This window comes from Pezoporus occidentalis, unplaced genomic scaffold (assembly GCF_034315485.1).
Source record: "Pezoporus occidentalis ecotype Australia unplaced genomic scaffold, CSIRO_AGI_Poc_V1 ctg52, whole genome shotgun sequence".
In the NCBI taxonomy this organism is placed as follows: Eukaryota; Metazoa; Chordata; class Aves; order Psittaciformes; family Psittacidae; genus Pezoporus; species Pezoporus occidentalis.
The window spans coordinates 489,506-516,609 of NW_026915858.1; the positions used below are offsets into that span (position 1 = coordinate 489,506).

At 36.2% G+C, this 27,104-nt stretch overlaps 1 protein-coding gene across 2 annotated transcripts in view; it reads right to left on the reverse strand.

Moving 5' to 3' along the window:
* Positions 1-27,104, reverse strand: part of SDCCAG8 (SHH signaling and ciliogenesis regulator SDCCAG8) — a 115,110-nt gene that overhangs the window by 22,236 nt on the left and 65,770 nt on the right. For both annotated transcript variants that reach the window (XM_062637346.1, XM_062637347.1), the window contains exons 15-16: positions 26,973-27,081; positions 20,077-20,208 (exon numbers count right to left, since the gene is read on the reverse strand). In XM_062637346.1, the coding sequence (XP_062493330.1) occupies positions 20,077-20,208; positions 26,973-27,081 (241 nt within the window). The remainder of the gene's footprint in view (positions 1-20,076; positions 20,209-26,972; positions 27,082-27,104) is intronic.

Below are 27,104 nucleotides of genomic sequence, written 5' to 3' on the forward strand. Positions count from 1 at the left end.
CTGCAGATTAAGATTTATGCATAATCTTCAAAATTTTCAAATCATGAAATTACATTAAAGAGACCACCAAACCCCCACTCCAGCCTCTTGGATGAGCCTCTTTCAGACCTTGTGTGTTTTGCGCACATTTCTGCTCTTTAAATCAATTTCCATTTCAGGTCTTAATGCCCAAGCTTGGCCAACCTGCTCCAATCTTCCTAGAGGGGTCTGAGAGATGATTTTATTTTTTTTTTCCCAGTCACCTGATTGTTAACTTCCTTTGTTTTTGTAGATGGAGGGATGTCTGCATTTTCCTGAGAGATTCTCTATCAACTCAATAGCATTTATTGGGTTTGAAAGTCTACTTTATCCACTGGGTTGCTTTGGATAGCAAGGCAGTGATCAACCTAGCAGGATGCCTTCTCAACTGATCAAGTGAAAACCAATCATCTATGACCGCACGTCTCTAAACTTAAGCTGTGACTGTAGTTCTGAAAAAAGATGTGCTTGAAGAGCTGTCACACAGGCTACCTCGCCCCATACCAGTCCCTCAGCAGCAAGGTCAAGTCCACCCTTCCCTTCAGTAGAAGTCCATAAAGACATCAGAAATGGAATTTCTGAAACAGAGGGGCTGGCCAACAGAGGCCCTTTGCATATGTGAAACATATAGTGGATTAAGCATTTCAGAATTTAAGGTTACAGTTTAAGCAAAAAAATCTGGTGGTCCTAGATTTAGGCACAAAAGAGAAAATGAACTCTGTGTATATACTGTATCTTCTTGTCCCAGAATAGGTCAATGAGAAGAAACCATGTGTGAAGTCTTGGCCAAGACCTGCTGCAAACTGGCTACCGTAGAAATAATGTAAATACTGCATGCTTTCTTATTGCTTGCAGTTGAAGAAAAAATAATACTCTTTATTCTCTGGACAAGCAATGGAACATTATGAATGCTCAGTGTACATCAAGAGCTCCTCCCTTGACTGCAGAGTGTAATTGCACTGCTTAGACACATGCTCATCCTAAACAATTTCTGATCAAAAGTGCCAGTGAGTTCATTGGACTGCAGTTTGGACCACTTAAAAAGATTGGGTCTGATGAAGAATCCACTGTAATTTCTTGGTCACAGAAATAAGAGAGTGCTTTTCCTCTTTTAAGGCAAAGAGGAATGGTGAACTGAAAGCAAAGCCCTTTCAATTTGAGGACTACATGAGGAAGTAGGGATATTAATAATCAAATTAATTTATTCCTTCATAACCAGATGAATGCCCGTAGACATCCATCATCAAACCAGAATGCACAGAATCAGTACATTGAAAAATGACTACACTTCATACTGGCATTTATAATTTACAGTTCCTGTGTTAGTATTATTTCTAGTTCTGGATGGTGACTTCAGGTACTTAATTTTAAGGATACAGGAGGAAAATATACCTTACAGAGAAATAAAGTAATCAGCAATGCATCTGAAAATTTTCAATTACTATTTCTACAAGTTTCATGGTATTCAAACTATTCTAATGTATTTATTTTATTATTCTAACTCTTGGGTATTACTCAATCATATTTTAATAATCAGGATGATTCTTCTGAATTGTCTAGGATCTTACTTCGTTTATGTGTATTAAAAAATACAAAGTAGTAAGCTTTTTGCCTTTTGGGTTTTTTTTGGAAGAAGCAGTCCAGCAAGTTTGGCTTTTGCTTGTATATTCTAAAGCTTGTCATTAAATTGAAAAGAACAGATTAAATATGAGAAAATACAGAAATTCCAAAAATGCCCAAGATGTTCTGCAGTACTGAAGTTCCAAATTTCTATGAGTGTCAGGTCTGGAACCATTATTTAGGCTTTTAAACTTTGCCTTCCTCATCTAACAAATACAGATCATGGAATTACTTGGCCTCCATGTTGCAGTTTGTAACATACAAAGTGTATATGAAAAGTACACTCCCTGATGGATTGTCACTTATTCAATAATGACGTATTTTACATATACATACTTTACGTTATACAATATTGCAACCTATAACTGCAAGCTGCACTTGCATTTATCTCTACAGCTTTGCAGCATTTTGACTTCTGAAATTTTACTTGCAATCTGATGTCTCCTCCATCACAGCACTGTTATAATCAAAATTAATAGGCCAAGATAGTCTTCTAAAATTAAACTCTGATCTGAAAGGTGCAGTTGAACATTTGGGGATCTCTCTTCAGATGCTGACAGGGAGACATGTGAGCGGATGTAGAGAGAATCTGGATATATGGTTCACATATGGGCCTAACAAGAGCAATCTCTTCATATAAAGACACTATTTCTCATGCTAAGTCTACCTTGTTTTCTAATGTCAGCTGAAAGGAATGTTGGAATCTGGGACAGTTTTCCGCATCAGAGTCTGTTGCTTAACTGCCTGATGTCAGAATTATTGTTGCTTTCATAAGACCTTTGTAGTTTGGGGTTTTTGTTTTGTTGTTGGTTTGGTTTTTTTAGGGGCCGGGTTGTTTATTTAGAACTATGAATGACACACGATCTTAGGAAATCTTATTCTCTTGCTTATTCTTCCACCCAGAGCACCATGAAATTACTAAGGTACCCCAACTCATGAAGAATTTTGCTCTCAATGTTGCATTAGAACCATGAGATTACCACTGATTCAACTTTACGAAAGAAAGTTGGTATTTGGGATTGCCAAGTACTGATGGTTTTGAGCCCAAGTCCTTCATCAGAGTCTAGATCCAAAGACACAGGTCCCAGGCTCAATGCTACACTAGCTGTCATTTTGAGCTTCCCTTTGTAGAGCAGAGAGTCCAATGTGTCAGCACAAGACAAAAGCAATGAGTAGGAAGAAGTGGAAAACAAATCTTGGTTGCTAAGTTAGCCTGTCATGAAGTAAAAGTTTGTGTGAAGCCACATACCATATGACCCAAAGGCTGTTTGCTCAGAAAGCTAGTTCAGTTAAGAAAAAAAAAAAGAAAGAAGAGAGAAGTGCAGTAGAAAGGAAATCCAGCTGCAAAGCGTGCAGAAGGTAGGACTTATACTATGGCTTACTGTGGGAAAATCTATGCCTTTACCTTAACTAGTGTATAGCCATACCAAAAGCACAAAAATTTTGCTTGGACAGGTCTGGAAAAAAAGTGCCAACATTAATTAATGCCTACTGCTCACAACATGCAGAACATTAAGAAAGATCAGTACAGCATTATTTCCACACAGCACACAGATGACCTAAAACCAGCAATGCCAGGATCTGTACCACAGTATGGGTAAAGATGTAACATTTGAATTAGAACTGCCATAGCTCAAAACAAAATGCTCAGAAGCCTCTGATAGCTGCCAGAACAAAAAGCATTCAGAGGACGAGGAAATGACCAGAATTCATGTTTTATGGCTTTAATAACTGAAGAAAACCAAACACAGTAGCACCTCCAAGCTGTGCAATCCTAAATAACAGCATCGACTGAGCAAAAAAGCACTGGAATAAGGAACAAAACAGGTGAACATGAGAGATGCTGTCCAAGCTTACCTTAACTCAGGGAAAATCCTCAGCCAAGGAGGTTTAAGGCAAAAGTTGCCTCTTAGAGCTGCTGAGTTATTTTGAAGCTAAGTGATTACAGCAACAAAGGGGCTTAATGGGTTGCAGCTACCTATGAGTCACAGGGTTCACAGACCGGTCTTCATTTAGCTCCCCACACCCAAAAGAAATGAAAATTTCTTTTTAATTCAGGGTCCTAATTAGGATGGTAATTGGAAGAAATCCCAAACCATCACGCTTGATGATAACAACCTATGTGTTTACACCCAGACTCTTTTGTAGCATATTGTGGGGAGAAAACGAAGACTTAAAGTACACTAAACAAATTACCTTACCTAGTTGGGGTCTGAACTTGGTTCCAAGTTTTGAAGAAGTCCAGGCCTTTTGAGGGAACTCAGCCAGCAAATTCAGGCAAAGATTTCTTCAAAGGATAAAGAGGCTTGATTTTTTCCCCGTTTTTCTTTGTCCTCCTCTTTTCTTTTTAAAATAAAAGCAACATCTCTGATTTGTGAGCACAGAGATTTGAAAGGAAGGGAGGAAACACCATTACAAATAGCAAGCAAAGCTTTCAGCTTATGAATCTACTATTTCATCCATGAAATATCCAGGTTGCCTTCATCATCATTTCCAAAACACCACATTATATAAGGCAACAATGGAATACTAGGCTGGTCTGTTTCCCATATTTTTAGCTGGCTCAGCTGGAAACTGAACACAGGCTATCGCCCCAGGATGAGTGAATAATTTAACTCCAATGCAATTTTGCACAAAATTACTTTCACAACTAGGGAAAAAAAAAAAAAAGAAAAAAAAGGCAAGCATAGCTAGTCAGGCTCCTTGTTAAAGAATGTGATTTCTTTTCCCCTAACTAAACTAGTATCATGCACAAAGTTTAGTTCACACCATTACTGTTAGATAAGCAAGACATAAATCTTGACATCAAAACACCAAGCTTTTCTGTGCTGAGTTAACTGCCCCTGCACAAGTGCCAAGTACAAAACATATGCATTACATCTCCAACAGTACTGCACTGGCCTGGGTGAAATCTCTGCTCAGGAGTAAAATTTATGCTAAAGTAGATGCAAGACAAAAACCCCAAATTGTACACCAATATTTAGAAGAGGTCTGTTGCATGTGGAACTGGTTTTGATCTTCAGATCATAAACTCCTGGAGGCACAGATCTTCTTTAATTACATGACTACAAAGCACCATGTGTTTCCATTATGCTATTTAAATAATAGATTTAATTTGAATTTACATTTGTTGATGTAAACATCACTGACTGTAATATTACCCTCCAATCTGATGCAGAAAGTCACTGAAGTATTAGGAAAAAATTCCTTCCCATAAAGATTACAAAGGAAAGAATCCCCAAATGTGCTACTTGAAAATATGAATAGAAATTAGCTTAATAGGAGAATAAATTGCAGTGGAACAGAATTTTTAAGATTATATTTTCACATAACTAACACATCTTAGGTAGCTCTCATTTTCAATTCTGCTCTAAAGTTATCTGTTATATTTAAGGGACTGAATGAGTTTAGACCTTTTCAGCAGCCAAAGTTCAACTGATTATTAAATGGAAGCAAAGTAACATGAGAAGGATCACTCATTTATCTTGCAACACAGCTTTAAAAGAATTGGAACTGGGAGTCTGCTAATGATTTTAACTATCAGGAGTCTAATCAGTTCTGCTTTTACCAAAATTAATTTACCTCTGCTTTCGCATAAATAGTCCCTGTTGTTTAAAACTTTGTTTGGGGTAGCTTCTGTACATCAGGTGGGGCTCAAATGGAGGAGAGCAGTGGTGTGTCCAGAGACAATTCAGAGAACTGCAGTTCAGAGGAAAACATTTTAACACAATATAAGATAAGCTTTGCACATGCACAATTAATAGTAAAAGCCCACCCTGGACTACTGCTGAATGAAAGGGAATTTAATTTTGTTTTATAGATGACCTGGAAGCTCTTATAATAATTGCTGTAATTTCTCTGTTTGGGAAAACGTAGGCAAAAAAACAAAACAAAACAAAACAAACATTTATGTACCACATACGTAGAATGTATTGTTCAGTTCATGTCATGATGCTATTAAAAAAATTCCTTTAAATAACGGACCTTGCAAACTATATCTAGTCAGAACATCTAAGCATTAATAATAACAAGTCTAAAATTTGCCAACATAGAGGTAGTTAAAAGTGGGAGAAGACAGCTAAGAGAGAGTTGAAAAAGTAATAAAATTCCATAGAGATTGTATTGGCTTTTGGTTTTGATCATGTAACTCACAAGCAAGTGAGCAAAAAAGTTGCATGGAAAATTTTGAACAAGCAGAGATTTTTGTTCACTGAGTAGATTCAAAATATTTCCCCCCCCCGGAGATCCAGAAATTTTCTGAACATTTTTATTAGAAAACACTCATTCTATACGCAGAGATGGAATACCTAAAATTAATTTAAACCAATAAAAGCATGAAAAAGTCAAAGGGAAAGGAACAGAAACAGCACTGTAAGAAGACTTTTTCTTCTTTTGTCTTTAGTATCTTCTTCCATATTACTAGATTATAATACTTTTTGGGTCCTTACTTTAACCTGCAGAAGGAAAGAGTGGAAATACAGGGCCTTGTCTGATCTAAAAACACAGAGGCAGAAAAAAATAATAAACCTGGACATCAGTAAAAAGATGATGAGCAGACAGGAAGAAACAAGTATTTGAAGTGCTAGGTTTGACAAAAGGAAGTCTTCTTATTAGGTCCAGATCACCATTAACAGCCCCAGCAGTGGGAGCATAATCAACACTGTATGTGAAGAATCACCTGGAATTCACACAGTCCTGGACTGTTGATCTCATCAACAAATGCACGTGCTTATGGTAAGGTGCTCTGGACTGCAAAAATAAAGTGTAATAAATGTGTAAAAAGCATAAGATTGACAGCTTCCTTAATGCATTGCACATGGGAAAGACAACCACTTTAACTTGTTTTGCTCTTTTTGTTCACTCCTCCAACTCTAATTCTCATTTGTGCCAATTCTGTAAGAGGGTAAAACTCTTTGTAAAAATTGACTTTTCTTGAGATATTTGCAGCTTTGGAACCATGTTTGGAAAAAATGCATCGGATCTGTCAAATCTGTTATGCAAGAAGACAGGGCCTCTCGTGAATTTACAGCAGCTACCTAAATGATTCTAACAGAGGCTAGCCACTTCCAATATATAACACAGCAGAAAAGTAAATGTCTTATTTTGGAGGGGGGGGGGGAAGCTTATTAAGTTTCTTGAGACATTAAGTTGGTACATGCACATGTTCCATCAGATGTTAAACATTCTCCTTTCACTGCAAGACTTACACGGTTATATACAAAACTGGATGACCAAACCACAGGCACTATTATTAAAACTCAAGCTCAGGCATTAGTAGGACTTTCAAGAATATCACAATATATTTACAAGAAAGCCAGTTGTTCCAAGATGGTCAAGTACTTGGGTGTTTACTGCAATACTTTGGTACCTAGTAAGTGTTCAGACAAGTCTATACAACTACTCTTTCAGTCAAGGAAAGAGGGAGATGCCTTTACATATGGTGGAGTCCTTGAAGAATTTGGTTTCTTTTAAAAACAATGGCATCTTTCTTCCTTTAAATCGATAAATGGGGGTACATTTCTGTACTGTTCTGGTGCAGTAGCTGTTACCAGCTCCTGAATTACTTACAGGAGGACTAAATAACAACATTCTGTCTCCCAGATTATAATATGCTTACTTATATTCATATCACTGAACAAAACTAAAATAATAAATCACAACCTTTGGATGTATTTTAAATCATTGTCTATAAAGAGAGAAATTTTAACATTCCTGCAAATGTGGAGTAATGTGGTCTTGGTTCTTGCCACAGAGAATTGATTTTACATATATTTAGAGGAAAATCACTGTGTAAGCTTTGCAGGCAGCAGTACCTTTCTTACAAAAGGCTTTGTTTCTTTGATATAACTTGAAAACAATCCTGTAAATAACGAAGAAGCTAATGATTAACATCCTTTTTTCCTCTTCGCTACATCGATACAAAACACCAAAATCAGTATTTCAGTAGTACCAAACTCCACAAAGTGCTTTTTCCCAAAGGAGCTTTCTGATTGTAACATTTAGATTAAGTTTATATGGAGATCATTTAACTGTCCATTAATGTTTACTTCTTCATCCGTTTCTTTCTTTGTCAAAGAGAGCATCTTCTAGGTTAGGACAGACTTTTTTTCACTTTTACCTAACACAATACACATTTGGAAGCACTAGCCTTTAAGAATTAACTTTCATATAACATGGAACTATACCAAACACGCATCAGGGTTAACCTAGAAACAGCTTACAACGTTCTTCTACAAAAAAGTCAGAGGCATTTACCAGCCATACAGACTGGAATAAAGTCTTCTCTAAGATGGGCTACACGGAACACAGTAACACAGTGAAAGAAAAATATACCCAAGATGTATAGGTCAAAGCCCTTCTCTTTGTAGAGATACCATAGGATTTCTAACACTCCAGCAGAACAGAGGACTTTTTAAAACAGGGGCTTGTCTGAAAGATTCTCCAATATTGTATATTGCACGGACCTCAATTTCTTCAATTGAGAAAAGGTGGATTGTCAAGCAGACCTTACTGGGATTTGAATCTTTTGTTCCAGAAAGTCTGGAATTTCAAACACAAGCCTTGATAACCAACCATCAATCCAATTTAGCACAACAAACTCGACAAAGACAACTGCATTTAGCTTGAATGTATATTTTTCCACGTCAACTAAAACTGCATAGAATAAAGGAGGATGCAGATGACTGTTGACCCACACTGATCATTAGGGTGTCCTTCTATTTGCAGAGACAGAGTGTCACCTCTAGAAATACTTTCTTTATTTTCCAAGCTGTGTTATCTTACATCATTATATACTGCTTATAAAACAAGCAAAGAACTGTATCTTGGTCAGATATCTCAACAGGGCACATTTGCAAATAATTGCCTGCTACAATTATCCTTTTTGGCACGAAGTCTGGACTTCTTCATGATATATTCTAATTCAGTGGCTTCTACTTTTGTTATTCACTATCAATTTCTCTGAACCCAGCAATGTCAAGAGGTCAACGTTTACATTGCTCAGAATACACCATGAAAGTAAGAGTAACCCTATATTCTATCTTCATTTTTCCCCTTTGATCATCCCTTTATTTGACTGTATTTCAGTAAATTATCCATGTAGTTTTTATTTTGACAGCTCTCTTTACAGCAGTAAAACAAAATGTGTGCATTGCAAATGGCAAAGATTCAAATTTCAGCTATGTTTATCCAAAATAGCACTGAACTGCTTCTGTACTTATGCTATACTGCCTACAGCCTTACGGAAGGGGAGACAGATGGGATGAATTTAGCAGGGAAACAGCTGTGGCTTGAAGAAGAGACAAGCAAAAGTTTTGCTATCAGGCTTCATTATGTATCAAGGTACCAGTAAAATGTGTATCCGTAAGGCAGCCAAAAAAGTGTTTTTCATTTGACTAGTGATAATTACCTTTTCTCAACAGCTGACAATGTTCTAAGCAGCATTAAATAGGTATAATAATTAAGCAATAAGATAAGACAGGCAGTGCCTTGCTGGGGATTATTGCTCTCCTCGGGTGTGCTGTGAGGCAAAAGGCTGAAGGGGTGAGTGACTTCAACCACCCGAGAAATGTAATAGTCCCCCAGAAGTGCACTGCCTGGAGTGTCTTCTTGCTATTAAAAATGTAAATTTTAAAAGGACAAAAATGTTAGACACATTTCCTATGGATTTTATTGACATGGGTTACCATTACAGAAAGTCAACAAAGAAATTCCGTTTCTGCCCAAACTATGAAAGCCCTTTCCCAGAGATACATATGCCTTTGCTCAGCTTGCCTGTGCATTTTATTCATAAAACTGATTTGGGAAGGACAAGTATTTGCAACATCTAACACATGTGTGATAAAGCACAGCAGATTACAACAGCCTTCATGATGGTAAAAGTTACAAGTCAAAGTTTTAAGTCACATGCTTCCAAACATTTATTCTGTTGAATTGCCAATGCATGGTGTCATCTTACAGACAAGCTTTTTTTTTCAGTTCTGAAACTGTGTGTATGCATATATATACACACACATACATTTTTTTAAATATCTATATGAAAGGTCAGACTCTCAAGTGAACTGAGCAAAGGGAAGAAAAACAACCCCAAAACTTGAAAGTTGTTTTTGACTACATGCAAGTCACACAGCTAAAACTAAGGCTAAATCCCTGGTCGTGTGGGAAGTGCTAGTGTAGTACTCAAAAAGATTATACTGCTTTACATAAGCAAAGATTACTGTAATTTCAGCCATGACACTGGGACAGCCTTTTGAAACTGGAGAACTGGAAGTATTTAGCAACCTTGACTTGAATCAAGTCAGAATTCTAAACTCTGTCCAGGATCAAGTCACAGGTAATGAGATAACATATTTGGGGCAAGAATGTATTTCCATATGTATAACTAAAGGTTAATTATGGCTCTCTGAGGTTAAAAACTTCTTTAAGAAAACAAAAAACAAAAGTAAACCAAAACAATTCCTCCTCTTTTCCTCCATAGATGAATTTAATGTTTATGAAGAACAAATTAAACAAACACAGAATAATCTCTCATCCTTTTCCACTTCTTTCACATTTTGTGTCATCACTACTTTTCAGAACCAAACCAGGAAGCCCTGAGCACACATAACTCTTGAGTACACCAGAAATGTAGATGCAGGTCATTTCATACTGCCCTTCCTTATAGCCACTTCCCTAATCTCTATTTCTAAGCTACAATTAGGCTGCTACCAATTAGCAATAGCACAAGGCACAATAAACACAACTACTTTTAGTGTTTAATATTTTAGGATGGCAACTTTTTAGAGTGCACTCAAACTGATCAGTATGACTGGAGCTCCAGAAAAGAATGATCATTTAACCAAGTAACAGGCTTGCCTAAGAGAATAAAACCAGTGAAAAAATAAGTCTTTAGTCTCAAAATGCATAAACAGCAGCACTTCCAAATAGTTTGAAAAATGGAAAATAAAAAGCATGAAGGGAAAAAAAACCTCACACCTTTAAGTGAACATTAGTTATGGAACTACTGGCATAAGACACACTAAGGCTAAACACTCGAAGATTTAAAAGCAGGTTAGATTTATATATGGAAAATGAGAGCATCCACAGTTACATCGACTTCCATAGGAGCAGAAATGAACCCTGCAGAAGCAATCAAGCCACTGACGTTATCAGGAAAAATCAGCCTCCTGACAGCCTTGCAAAAATCTACTCTCATATTGTATTAAAAACATAAATTGTCATCAGTTTTAGGTCTCTCTCCTACAACAATAACCTTGAAAGCAGGCAGGTGCATAGATTTTGTTACAGAGCTGGTAAATTTTCATGACACACTTGCAAAGCTGTTTAAATGTCATTCATCTGTCTTCATTTTCAGTTCCCCACTATATGGGAATGAAGAGTTTTAAATAGCCTTAGTCTGAAAATCTCAAAACCGGAAGGAAACCTGCTCCTGCTTAAAGTAGTTTGCCAAATGGGTTAATAGTCAGATTTTACTATTACTGGGAGTTCACTTAAGGCCCAATAGGAAGATCCCAATTACTGTTAAATATCCCAACTAGATATTTGCTGCTGAACTATTGCACAGTGTTAAGTCTCACAGTGGCTATTTGAAAACATAATTTTTTAATGTTCTGATACAGCACAAGTATAGCACAGAATTACAGTACAAAAAATGAACTTTAAAAATGCAACACAGTTTGGAAGAAAGACAATAAGTTGAGTATAAGAGTCAGGGATTTCAACAATATTTTACATGGCCTAAACAATTAAGACTTGCTAAAGATTGTTAAATGGTGTACACTTCTACGAGGAACATGGGAAAGGTTGTCCTCCAGACTTTATACTACATTGGAAAGGCTATTATCCTGGGTAGAAACCTTTATTCTGTAGCTTCGGATACCTTTTAGTAGATAACTTAAATGACATGCTCTTTTGGTGCTATTTCGTGCCATTAGACAACTGTTTTTATGAAGACGCCAGAAAAGGAACACTGATCTAGCCTGCTCACTTTTTATATCACATCTTTGGGGAAAGTGGTGAGGAAGACTGGCCCATGACTACTACCAGGCACTGAAGGCAAACTGGTTCAAAAAAGATGAGGTGGTGGTGAAGGGGTAACTGGTGGATTAACACAAGAAAGATCATATATAACCACCAGAAGCAACCCCCACCCACATTAAAACAGTTGCAGGTTTGTAGCAAATGTAGGAGAATAAAATGGAGTTTCAGTGGAAAACTATGGGCACACTTTTGCCCAATGATGCACATCTTTTTCAGCATCAGTGTCAATCTGCAGAGTGCAAAGCATTTCCAGATCTTGCCATATCAAGGAGAATCTGGGCTGAGCTGTCAAAGACACCACCTTTATCCACCTCCATTTTAGAGGAGAGAATCAAGAATTCTTCGTTAATGCTAAATTAACATTTAAAATTGAAAACCAACAACTGTGCTGACAACAGAAAGTAACAAGAACAGCCTGGAACCTTATGTTGTGCTGTTTTATGTCACACATATTTCAGGGCTTTTTACATTCCTGGTAGACAGGAACACAAGCTCACTATTAGTGAGCTGAAGGCTTTGACTCAAAGAAGTTGATGGCATGAATAAGAACTATTCCCTTGTCTGTTTTGGAGAAAGCAGAGTACATCAAAGCAGTAGAGTAGCAGATATTCTCAGCAGTGGACAATTACTAGGCTTAGCAGAGGGGGTGTTAGTCAGAGTGTTGATAGATATTCAACACAGAAGCAAGAAAACCTGGTTGTTTCTCCACATAACTTTTCTTTGAGGCATTGACTGTTCCCCCATTTATGCTATCACTTTCCCAGATACTACTCTCCAGTTTCTAAAATAAAATTGTGGTGGCCAGCTGTCAGGATGCACAAACTGAACACAGACACTGTGGCTTTCTCCTCTACAACTTCTTCCTTACATCGACTATATTTTTATGCAATTAAAACAGATGCAGCATTGACTAACCCTTAAAGAAGATAATTCAGATGATTATCAGCCCATTAACATTGACCCTGAATGCACAAAAAGCCTGTAACAAATTTTGAAGAAAAAAGAACATATGAGGACATGAAGGTAAATGAAAAACATCAGAGAATGACATGTAAGTTAGACCAAGCAGATTCTGTCATGCCAATCCTAAATTCTTTCACATCTGACTTTTTGCTGAAGGAAATGCAATAAATTTACCTACTTTAACCTCAGTGAAGCATTAAATATCACGCCTCACCAGCACTTGTAAACTAAGTGGTTGTTGATAAGCAACTGACTAAAACACAGACCACAGCCAACAGGAACAATTGAAGGTGAGGAAGAATTGTAAGCATATTTCTTCAAGTTTGAACAGATTTTTGAATATTTTGAATTATGACTCAGCACAAAAGTGGGAGCGGGCTGATAAGTTTAAGAGATGCCATCATCTCAGAGAAGGTCTGGGATATTGCACAGAAAGAAATGGATGACTCAGAAGATTGGAACAGCACACATGGGGCGCAGTTTTATAGTACCAAGTCTTACACTAGGGACTTCAAGTATTCTCAGTTCATACCAAAAGTCTCTGCTAACAACTTGAATTTACTTGTGAGGGAGTTCCTGAACACACTTCTTGAATAGACAAAGATTATCAGCCACCAATATCACACAGCTGTCAAAACACAATCATAGGATCTATCAGTCAAGGAATTTCTAGTAAATACATTAATTCCATCATCTCAGATATTCAGATGCCTTCATCCAAACCCCTGTAGACAGTTCTGATTGCCCATATTCAAAAAAGACCAACAATCAGAAAACTGAGGGTGATGGAGAGCTTACTACAAAAAGAACAAAAGAAGAAACGCTTTACTTATTAATCAGAAGTAGGACTGAATAGATACAACAATTGTCTAGAATTATCTGCATTATCAGCGCAGATAAAATAAAAGCAGAACAAAAGAACAATTTACCCCAATTTTGGGTCAAAGACAAGTAGTTACAAGCCAAACACAAATAATTCAGACCAAAAAGAAGGATCCCAATCAGAAGATCAGTGGTACTGGAAACAGTTGTCCAAATTGGAGCAGCTTAATGATTTTTTCAAAGGAGCTCAGTACATTCTTAAGGGAATCTGTCTATATATAAAACCTATATATGTTAAGTATATATATACGTATTATATGCACACACAGAGTACTCATGACCTAGAATACATCTTAAAGAACATTATTAAGTTCCCTAAAATATTTGTCTGAAAATTGGATGTGATATTTCCCTATGCATGTAATTTCCTTCTTAAGAAGGCTAACAACTTAACTGCATACTATTTTGCAGCATTTTCTGAAGACTCAATATTAGTATACATTTTCAGGTTTACTAAATTAACAATGTTTGCTTTACGTGTCTACTGTTCAAGTAGTTGGGGCATAAATGTTTAAAAACAGTATTTGGGGGCTTACATAATCTTACAGAATTAAGTGTTTAGAACTGGATTATTTTACATATAAAAACATAAATAATATAGGCATTTATATATACACTATATATAGACATCTATTTAGAAGGGGGGGGAATAGACAAACATATCTAGTAAGTAGATGGCTAGTGAACTGGACAGAAAGAAGGAGGGAGAGATTTTGAACATCCATTTTCTATCCCAGAGGATGTGAACAGTGTGCAAACACCTGAACACTAAATAAAAGCCAAACACAACTTTCAGACTCTGACAGGATTTGCAACATATATGTATATGTGTGCATGCATATACACACCATCCACTGATTATTTCCTAAGAGTACTTTTCTGTGGAGTATACATTTCTCAACCTAAAATGTAAGTCTATTAAATAGTAATAAAAAATTAAGTGATAGTGATAATCCCAAATTCTGCGCTGAGCAGAGCGTTTTATCTGGCTGCACCACAACACCAGACAAACTCCTTGCATGAAAGGCCATACAAACAAGTCCATCTCTGATTGCTACAGCAGTCCCCTTACAGTGAAATGACACCAAAGATATATGGGTATAAACAATGATGCTCAGGAAAAAGTGAAGTATACTGCTCTTTAAACATTGAGGCAACTTTAATAGCAAAGATGTTATGGACACTACCTACTTTAATTTCTATTGTTAATACAAAAATTAATACAGTTTAAACTAAAAAGCCACAACATAGTGCACTTTTATAATTGTATTTCAGAACAGATGGTTAGTCTAGTAAAATAAAATAATTTGTCTTACTGTTACTTAAAAAAATACTAACCTATCAATAATAAAAATAAGGAAAACAATATATTCAAAGAACAAACTAACTGGGCTGAAAAAAAACCCCACAAGGTTTCTCGTTCAAAAACTGAGTTCTTCCACCCAACATTATTTCTTGAAAACACACACACAAGTAGTACAAAAGCTTTAAGCAGAAAATGCAAAATTTTAAATGCAACTTGGTTGCTTCAGTTATCAAGAAATAATTTTAATCAATTGTGCTACTGAAGATTTGCCAAAGAAATCCAAAATCTCTACTGAGAAGTGTAATGGTGACAGCAAAGCAGCAATTGTGATTTTATGTATCAGTTACTTGACACTGCTGGTATACTCTGTCTCAATTCTCATGTGTATGTGTTCTCGCATATACTATCACTTAGTAACAACAACAAAAAAAATAAACTTAATTGTGGGAAAACCCTTTAAAATCATTGTCAAACTGCATGTCACATTTTCTCTCTAACTCCTTGAGTGCTCTATTTAAGAATCCATTTTAGCTACTCTTCCAGATAAGCTTATCCATAAGAATCATACATTTCCCCATAGGTAGAAAACAAATATAATTTGTCACATGTTGTGCTATACAGACATTTCTGCACAGTTGCTGCACTACACTAGAGTGTCTGAAGGGGAAGACACCCCAGGTAGTTGGCTGCAGACACATCTCAGCAACATGGCACGTAGTTACAATTTGACACATATAGTCTTTATAAATCCAATGTCTATGAAGTCAAACAAATCTCCTTCTTATTTATAGTAACAGGCAAGAGCAGATCTCTGCCGTCTTGTTACACAGATGGTTGTAACATTTTTATAGTTAACTTACAACCACTGATGCCTGAGGAATAGACACACATCTGCCCCAAACTGCCAGTCCTGTAGGCTCTTCTTTTTAACTTCAGCTACCAAAAATGCAGTCGAAATACATATAACACCATCAGCCCCCAAAAGCTACCACGACAAAAAAGCCCCATACAAATTTGCATAAAATGCATTATTATTGTTAATGTTACACAGATTGGACAGTGATCATACACATTATAGCAATGCCAATAGTAATACCAACTCGAATGACCAAAGCCAACGTTGTAGGGAAAATTCATAGCCCCAGACACCATATACTGAACTTAGTTTCGAAAAAAATCATCAGAAGTTTTTAAATTTATGATTTCTTTAAAAGATTTAAAAAAAGCCTTGTACTTCATACAAACTACTGTCCATATGTCTTGTTTTTTTTTTTCTGCTTGATAAAAAGTAAAGGCATGGCTGGCTTATCTTGAAAAAAGGTAAGCAATTGCCTTGGATTATCTTCTCCTAGTTGAAGACACTGTTCTCTATATTTGCTGCATTTCCACACATCATCTGGGTCTTTAACAGGAAATAAATACAGAAAAGAGCTAGCTACATTGAGTTTAAAGTTTCCCATTTCAGACAAGGTCCACAGAAGAATTTCTCTTAAACAGATGACTTACAAGCAAATGCTTGCTTTACGAGAAGAAGAATAGATGCAGAAAAGCAAAGCTATAACTAAACCTTGTACCTACAAAAGTTATTAACTAAGTTCAGTGAATGCTTAAATATCCTGATGAAATCCTGACCCATGGCAGCTTGAGCAAATATTATTAAATATGTCCCATCAATAATAGATCTCAGCAGATTTTGTCTTTTCCTTCTTGCTCCCCAAATTGGAGGATAGAGATTGTAAGAAAGTGGATCTGCATTTACAGAACCTGTCTAACTACAGAGTTGAAAAAGCATGCTTGGATTCAGTTCTAAAACAGATAAAGGAGAGAATAAACTAACATTATATGTGTACAGTTACTTGATTTGGATTTTTCTTCCTCCGGAATCTATTTTTTGTGGAGCACAGAAGAAAAGCAGAAAGGTAGTTTAACCTTTTATTTTTGCTACATATTTTTTTTTTTTAATTCTTGGCTAGTTTCTATCTTTATATCTGCCTTATAAGAAATTCAATACTTTCGGCTACCTGCTAATTTCTACTATGAACACATATCTACAGAATGGGAATGTGAAGAATGTAATAATAAAATTTGAGGTTGAAGATTTATGCCAATGTACTCTTTGCCACATAACAGACAATTTCTCCAAGATTCAGAGCCATGAAGTCACACATGCTGACCAGTGGCACATCATTGACCCTATATCATGGTAATTAATGCATTTAAGATCATCTATACTTAGCTAGACAAATCATTGTCTAAAATGAAAAGTGCATAGCTGCAAAAGTAGCAAAACAGTAGCAACCTAATGTAAAAAAACCCCAACATATACACATGCACAGATCCACAGTGTTGCTAGATTAACAACACTCAATGAACACCTCTTCATAAACTGCAATGCAGCCTTAATGTGTCACCCTAGTTCTGCAAATTGCACGTCTTTCCATTCAAGCTTGCCCCAAACAGCATGCATCCACTGTATAATTTTGAACGGACATCTACTTCTTTTAAGGATGTATTTCACTGAACAAAAACATACTGAAAGGGATGGATATTTGCATTACATCGAAAAGGCTGATTCAAAATCAACTTCAATGACTGCAATTTAAAGAAAATCGTTTCTTTAAAACCTGCTTATATCATTTTGAACTATATTAATTTGCAGCCCATATTCAGACAGAAGGATAGGAGCAGCAGAGAAACAGTTATCTTGTTCACTTTTAGGAATGCAACTATGACAATGGCCAAAACATTGTTGCTCCAAAAGAAAGTCCAACTGATCAATTACATATTGCTCCTTCCACAAAATAGTTGTATTGGGCCCTGTTATATTCTTCTAGGAGAACACAAGTAGCAACAGAGATTTCTTTTTAAACAAATACCACAATACCATATTATTCAAATGCAAATGTTAGGTTCTAAGTTAAGTCAAAATCATTTTGATAGAAGAAACTTTCCAATGAAAGCCAGAATAACTACAGCTAGAAAATTAGGTAGGAACCCACTTTGCAGGATTGCGTTGCAAAAGACTGGTGACATTTGTAGCTGCATACTAAGGGAAAACAAACTGTTTTAAGAAAAAATCATCCTGTACATTATTTTGCTGTGGCTATTCCTATGAGTGATGAATGATAATCTGAGGCAAAGCAAGTTATTTATTATTTGTTCTGCCTTTACTAAATACCATAGTCAGATCTCTAGTTTCAAAATCAGAAGAGAAAAATCATTATTTTTATTTGGTGGAAGACCTTCAACAAAATATAAAGGAACTGGGAAATTTATTTGTACTAATAGTTATTCTTTCTGCTTTTCTTCACCTAGATCTGAATACTTCATAGACAATTTATAGCACTTAAGAACCGGTACTGAAAATCTCTTACAGTTTTCACGTGAAAACTGAAATTAGATAACACTGAATTTTTAAAGCAGTTTATGATATCAGTTTTGTTACTTACTACCTGGATTTTAAATGAATATAGTACAAGATTGTAATTAAAAATACGTTAAAAGACTCCCCGCTTAAAATTCTGGTAGAATATACTGTTCACGATTTAAATACCTGATAACCTCTGTCATATTTATGTATTCTAAAATATTAAATAAGACAAATGCTATCACTATCTTGTTTTCCCTCCTCATTGTCAGCAAAACAGCAGCAGAAGGTAAGGCACTGCCTGCAGCATGACCACTCTGCTTTCAAACTACTTTCTGTTCTGGATTAATGCTTTCAATCTTTTCTAGTGTATAATCATTGCTGCTGCAGCACAGAATGAGCAACATTTTCCAGTAGATCTATTTTATTTGGTTCTGACAGAGGAAAGGTTGTCCTAAAAACTTAAAGCAGTCTTACATTAAACTACATGCTTATAATTCTACATATGAACAGTCAGGAGAAAAAAAAAGATGAGAAAAAATGTATTTTTTTTCACTGAAAGTAACCCTGACTCTTCAGTGCATGTCCCCCATATGCTAAGAATCTACCACAAGTAAAGAAACCAAAAGGGAGGTGAGATAAATGGAATGTGGCCATACAGACTAGGGACACAGTTGTAGCATTTTGAATGTCTTTGTTCTCTGAGATATTAAAGACAGTAACAATCCTAGGTTATAGAAGAACAGGATGAGGTAGAGACAGATGCGAGAAGGAAGATGAAAGAGGGGGTCTGGAGGACTGAAAAGAATGCATGGAGAGGTTGCAAGAAACAAGCTGACTTGGACAGACTGAAGAGATGGCAGGGGGAAAATTAAAAAAGAAATCATTAGTAGTTGGGAAAAAAGTACACAAGACTGGCTGCTTCAATACATGCAAGCTTTGTTCCTAACAAGTGGTCAGTGGTGAAATAAAGCAGAGAGAATTTTTCCCAGTCAGGACTATCTAGTCTAAATAAAGTTAAACTGTATTTTGCATTTCACTACTGATCAGAGGTACCATGACTGACTGGGTTTTTGCAGAATTGCCTATCAGTCATCTCCTGACTTTATCCTCTACCTCCCTAACCATGCCTAAGTGCCTGTTAACACTGAATGTGGAGTGGAAAACAGAACAAGAGAGCAGAGATTAACTTTCTGGTACCAAAAAGAAAAGTTTCCACAGTGACCTTTAAGGACACCTAATCCGAATCACAGCACAAGGTATTATCAGCCTGGACACTCTCGACAGAACAGTCAATTGGTATTGGTGGAAATATTCCATACTAGCCTCGCTGTAGCTGCTTCCACAGCTCTTCCTGTGGAAGTCACTACTTCTCTGAAAAGGCTAGTGGTGCCTGAAAGCTGTTAACAGTTCTCTGGAGACTAAGATCTTCAGTAAGACTTGTCTGCTTATACAAGTTAAATGATGGTAAAACCCAAAATACACCTATTACATGGCATAACAGAATCCACATCTGTACTCTACATTCATACCACTGAACAATCTCCTCTTTTCTCCCCCCACCCCTCCTTTTCTTTTTAATATGGTAAGACAATTCATCCAAGTTAGAGCAGAGAACAGCCGAAGCAGCCCACACACATATGCACTAGGCTTAAATTCTTTGGAAGACTATGTTGTTCAAGCTTTCCTTTTATTTATCCAAAATGGCACAAGCAAAAGATGTTATAAAAAAACCCTTGACAGAATGCTTGGGGAGGGGGAAAGGGTGGTCATTTTCATAAGGAAATAATATTACTTTCAAACAACCTATTGTCATTTTTAACTTTACACAATAGGTACAGTAGAGGATACCACATACTGACAGATTAACAGGACCTCCTACCTCAACTTCATCCTCTCATGCATTCTTCCATGCTGGATGCATTGCTGGTCCAATTCATCATTCCGTTTCTGCATCTTCTCCAATCTGCCATGAAGATACTCTTTTTCCTGACTAAGCTGGTTGACTTCAGATCTACAGAAGTAAAACACAGTGATGATGGATGTTGTCAGATTTCATCCTGCAGCGTGCCATCAATATGTGGCTTCAGCATTTATAAAATTTCATACATGTATATGTAATGCATAAACAGGCTATTACTAGAACTTACAGAAACAGAACACTGTTTCAAATAATCTTAAGACAAAAGAACATGATGCTGAAGAGTATCCGGCTCAGTCATAGGTTGGCTAGGCTAATTTCAGCCTATTTTAAACAGTCAAGTCATTTGACATTATGTGTTGATGTTAAAGAAAATCAATAAATGTAAATTCATACTTCAGCAAGAATTTGGCCAGCATTTTGAAAACACATTTAAGTTCTTTATTAGTGAAAGCTAAAATTTAGTTTAAAAAATGGCTATTAAAAACTTGTTTAATGTTTACTGCACTGTACAGGTTGAACTTTCAGTAGTAGTACTATTTCAAAACTATTAAGCTAAGATATCCAAAATACCATTACACAGATAAAAAAATCAAACAAAAAAACCCCGAACAACCCTCCTCCCACTGCCATTAAGAGGAAAATTAATAAAACTTTAAGAAACAAGGGACAAATCATACAGGCACACCCTAATCTACATAAAAATCAGCACAGCCTTTAAGAAAATTAGTCACTTCTAAGCAATTCTCATTCTTCACGGGTGAGCAGAGACACCAGATCCATGAATGACCTGGGACTGCTACTTGCTACATCTCTAACCATCAGCCCATGGAGAAACAGGCATGAGCTGTTTCTTAATATCAGGAAAGGATCTCAGATTAAATTGTGATAAAATATACATTATGCACTTGTACAGTTTAACTCTTTGGAAAAGGTTAATGAGAACATGTCAGAATCTGCTATACCATCAAAAAGTAAGAATCAAAAGCAAGCAAATTTGTTTTATGGCATCTGCCACTCCAGATCTTGAGGTTAAAAAGCTTCAGATATATCTTTAAATCATAAACTTAAATATGCTGCAGTTACAGCAGAAAGATACTTTACCTTCCTGGCTGTTACAGAATGCAACAACAACTGACATTCTGAAAAACACAACAAAGTGCAGGGGGGAAGCAATATTCCTCCCCTCAAAAACATGTTGTTACACTGACAAGTCAAATCTGGAAATGACAACATAATCTTTTCATGTTTAAATAGAGAACAATACATGGTATCATCTGTGAATCTAAAAGAACTCAGAAAGGGAAACTTTGGAAGAAGACTGAAGTTGAATTTGGATAGGGAGTTATAGCTCTATTAAGGATCATCACTGACAAATACATCAGAATTGTGCTGATGCATTTGCACATCAAACTTAAATGCACAGGAGTTTCCTGGGCAGGTACATGTCACTGGGCAGGATGTTATAGGAAGGCGTCTGAAGTAGAATTTTTACACTAATCATTTAACAGAAATACTAGTAACTTCAATGTCAGCATTAACAAAGCATTGTCAGTTGGACCAATTGTTATTACACAGCAGGAATGCAGTCTGTACTTGATACTGATACTGTAAGAAAGACAATCAGTGGCTAACAGCAAAAGTGCACTGTAGAGCAGCTCAAAGGAGACCTGATGTAACAAAGCCAATTGTGGGGTAACAGGGACTGAACTCAAAATTGTGTTACTTTTTTTTTTTTTTGCCAGCAAAATGCAACAACGTTTGCCATGTTGGAATAATGTAAATTATCATCCTTGTAGCGTTTCCCAATGGGGGGATCATGCTTCGGTTTCTGTATTTTTATGTGGCCATCTCATTCATGGAAATGGGAGAAGCAACTTTCAAGGTGATAAAAATCTCAGTGATTTAAAAGGACTTATCTCCAGCAATTCTGAAGGTACCTGAAATCTTTCTGGAAAGATCAAGGGATTCAAATCCACCAAAACCAAAATGCTACTGAAAATTACAAGTAATGAAGCAAAAGAAAGTACTGAATTCATTGAAAAAAATGAGTAGCAATATCTCTAGTCTCTGAAATACAGCTCTAATGCCTGATGCTTTGAACCATGTTACCGGCATTCTCTTCTCCTAAAACATCTTTTGTAATTACGGTTGAAATGAGGAAAAAAAAAAATAATTCCAGTTAAGGAATTATTCCACAATATCCCTTCCAAGTAAATACCTAAGGGTTTGACCACCCAGATTCAAGTATTTTATTACGTTGAAGTTTTGGAGGACAGCACATATGACAGGCAGAATGCCTGAAGTCAGCTTTTAAAGGTTCATGTGTGTTGGCACTAAAGAAAGCAGACTGGTCCCAGTACAAGACTGCACACCAGAAGTCTTTATTATCATGTGACAAAGATTCCCTCTGCATCTTTAAATACACCATTCATCCACCTCAGTTTCCAAAGATTAAAGTAGAACAGTTAATCCTATGTGATATCTAAATAGCTTCAAAATTGTTGGGTTAAAAAACCCTAACAAACACAAACCCAGCCATAATTGTAATAAGCCTGAACAACTGTATTGAATGTGACAGCCCATTTATACTAGGAGTAGCAATTTCACTTAGCCAGGGCAGGACCGGTTCTGAGTAAATGCTTCTGCTCCCTAGCTGCCACTGCAGAGATGGGAGAAACAGAGAGGTGGCAGGTGCCCAAGCACACAGTCCTGAACTTCAGAAATAGCCCACATGTCACACCAGAGGCAGATGTAAATTAGAAAAATGTACGCACTCAACACTATGTCTGATGGATTCAGAACAACTAAAGGACACATCACAGACACACGGATGTTGTTCCACAAGAGCAGCTGTGGTTCCAACAGACCAAGTAGTATGCCATAGTGGACTTAGGAGAAACTGAAGTGTGCAGACACTTGGAGTGCTGCCAACTGAGCTGAACTCTGCAGAATTGCACTTCTGCAGACTCAAGCTGGCCCCACAAGTCATACAGTCATGTTAATGTATCTGTGTATGCTTTTGAGATCTAATAGACTCAAAAGACCTGTATAAAATTAATATTAATTTGAAACTACACAGAGCAAAGCTACAATGTCACATGAAAATGTAAAATGCGTGCTTGTAAGCAGATGAGTAATATACTTTGCCAAATCTCATTTACTCGCCACTATATTAAAAATAATTAACGATGACTGGGGGGGGAGGACAGGGACAACAACAAAACCAGTGTCTATACTTCTGAATCCATTCAACTATCAAGAAAGCCTCAACTTCTAATTAAAAACAAATTTCAGTTTTTATCTAGCATCATTGCTGGAAGAGCCTTGGAAAAAACCTCCCAAGGTTCCTCCAAAACACTCAAATACTGGAGGCAAAGAACCAGCAAATGTTAAATAGCCACAGTTCAAAGTCAGTCTCAGGATATTTTTAGGATGAGCTGATTTTTGAACACTAAGGTGGCAATGCTGCCTTTACTCCTCTGAACTAGCTTTTGCATTGCAGTGCTTTTTAGGCACTGCCTTTTCCTACTCTTAAAACCAATTGTTTACTTGTACAGCAATCAAATACACGCTTTAAAATACTTTCTGCTGATACAGTATTGTTGCATATAATTGTTAATGACTGACCCTTCAGACAGCCTGTTTCACATCTTTGTACAGCTACCTTCAACAAACATTTCACTCCTGGTATTAAGCGCAATGACTGCAGTCAACCAAACATGCAGAAAAATAGTTCAGCCGGGTGTGTGTTCTTTACTTCAATTAAACTCACACAGTTGGATGCCTACTGTTGCCAAACCAGTAATATAATTTATACATTATAGTCCAAACAGTAAAACTACACTAAAAGTCATTTAACAATATTTATAACACCATAAAATAGAGTGTTAAAATATATGAACTGCAATATGTACCAAAATTATAAAATTTGTTTCTCATCATCAGTGATTAAAACCAGGATCATTGCTCTAGCTTCAATACTCACAACCCTGGTGACAGATTAGAATTCAAATCTTAATGATCAATTTACAATTAACAAGATAGAAGTGAAACAAATTAAACCAACCATTATATGTAACGAGACCCAATGGACTCCCATTGTTCCTCTTAATTACAAAACGCAAATCACAAATACACAGTGGGTAGTGTTAAGCATTAATCTACAACCTAGAAACTCAGACAGTGACAATCAGAGGGGAAAAAAAAGAATGAAACAGAAGAAATCAACAAAGGACTATATTTTTAAACATGCCTACGCATACAGAAACCTTCTCAGACACTATCTTCTTTCTGCACAGCTTGAGGGGTTTATAATTTGTCTGACATTGTCTTTCTGAAGCTTTTCTAATCCTGTGCAGGGGCTAGCTCACAAAAAAGGTTCCTGCTTATGTAGAAACAAGAAGACTTCAGTTTAGATTTCTCAGAAAACCTGTATTAAATATAAAAATATATGTGCAATTCAGAGGCATCCCACTGAAATTGTGCAAATATATAGTTGTCATAGATAAATTTGAAATGCCTCATATTACAAATGGGCCCTTTACTTCCCATTAAAACCCCCAAATTTTATATCAACTCACTTGTGCTTCTGTTATTTAAAAAAAGCTTGAGTATTTTACCAATTAAATAATGATACTGCTAGTATACAGTTATTGCTTAACCACATGGAAACTAAGGCACAAAGACTCTAGAGGTATAGCAAGAAAATACATGCCTAGGTCCAAAATCCAGTTTATGGTAAGGCAGAAGACATGGAAAAAATATTTTCCATGCAAATATGGCACACTGCTGCTTCATGATCTGCTTTTATTAATGTACATGAGGATGAAGTTATAAAATCTTCTAAAAATGATTACTTTTTTCAATTTTTTTCCATTTTTTTTTAGGACAAAGCTACAGCATTCTGTCCCAGAACTGTGGTTTTACACTACATCCACTGACATTGAGCATGAAAGTTGCCTTTCGGAGGGATGCTACTGAAAGATACACACTGCATTTGAGACACACATATCATGCATTTAAAACTTCAGTAAAGTAATTTTCTGCATCTGGTCACATCACATTTTGAAGCTATCTATTGGTTTACCATTCCCCACCATCTCCTGTTCCACCTTTCTTTTCTCATTTTCCCACGTTATCTTTATCCCTACCTATTTCTCCATTCTTGTTACTGACTGCAGCAGCTCCCACTCCAATGAAGGCAAGCTCAAGCTATTTTAGGGCCACTTCTCAGAACTCTTTTCATACGTTCTTCCATACTGTTTCTTGCGCAAAATACACCACTTTCTGGAGATCCAAGAGGGCTTTTTTTCCCCATTTCAGGTTCTTGACATAGTCAGCTAATGCTGCTAGGTGGAGAAACACTTGGCAATCTCTGGTATTTATTTTCAGAGAATAATGTGTTTTCACAGTATGTTTTCTGTCTTTCCTTCATCCTTTTACAGTTACTAGTCTGTGACTGTGAGCTCTAGCAACAAAGTCTGTGTGCATTTTTATTGCTGGAATAATAATATGATTTGAATCTATTTAGATTTTGTATTACTTTAGCAGAGGAGCCTTGCATTTTCAGAAGAAAAATTCTGTTTGCTTCTCTCTCCAGTATCCATCACAACATTTACAGGGGAAGATCGCTTACATTTCCTTAAGTTTCTCATTTTTTCCCCCAAACATTCTGGATGGGATTCATCTCCCAACTTCAGCCACTTAACAGCTAGTCAACACTTTATATTCAGTGGAAAGTAGGATGGGCAGTGGAGGCAGTACCTGTGGGAAGCATCATATATTTTATATATGAGATATATTTATATAAAATATATACATACGTGTGTGTATATATATAATTCCCTTTTGACCATTCCTGGAAACAGGATACTGCAATGAGCTATCTCCCTGAAAGAGTGTTGCCCCTGTTATGTTACCTCAACAGAATGATTAAATCTGCCTAATACAAGAAGAATCCTATCTTGAAAATTAATTTTATGTCTTTGCTGAGTGTTTTCCTTGCTTCACATAAGCCATGCGAGATGATCCTTGCCTTAATTACCAAATTCAGTTTGCATGAAAATTACAGAAGTTGCAAAATGCCAACTCCCCACTTAAAGTCCTATTAATTACATTAAATATGAACCCTGAAGAAAGTTTCAACTGAGGCTGTCTTCACACTTAAAAATGTAAAATCAAATTATTTACTCATATAGCACTAAAAAATTATTCTTCTTAAGGTAGCCCTGTCCTGTAGAACTTTTAAATAGATACCCTCATACTTTTGGATTTATTTAAACCAATTATTGCTCCCAGGTTTCATTCCATTCCTGAATTTTTAATGGCTTTGTATATAGATCTGCTATTGATTTTAACAAGAACATCACATAACAAGCAGCAGCACAACCAGAGCTTCAATGACTAGCAATTTTGATGACAATTATTTCAGAGATAATTATTCAGTGTGTAGTATTGTGAATGGAGCTTTAAGTAAATAATTAAAACAACAGTTTTAAGAACTTCAAATATTTAGTATTTTTCATATAATTTCAGATGAACTCAAATTGTAGCTTTGTTAACAATTTTCCACTCTTCACTTTAAGAATATGAGCAGCAATAAGAAAATAGTATGTAATTTTTTGCATTGGAATTGTCTCAGAAATTTGAAGTAATAGCCAGAAATATAATCTGAAAAGTGGAAAATTAGAACTACCCTGGATAAAAATCTATCCATGTTTCGTAAGTGGTGTATATTCTACTGACATGATACCCAAGGCAAGTGGAATAATAGTAAATATTAAATCACATACACAAAAAAAAAAATGAAGCACATCCTAATGATGAAAGGGACAGAACAAGAAAAAAATACTAACCTGTATTTTTCTGACATTTGCTTCAACTTCCTTGCCAACATACAATATTCTTCCTTTAATTTTCCTATGAATGCATTCTGGGAGGTCAGCAATGAATCCAGTTCATTTACTAGAAATCGTAAAATGATAAAA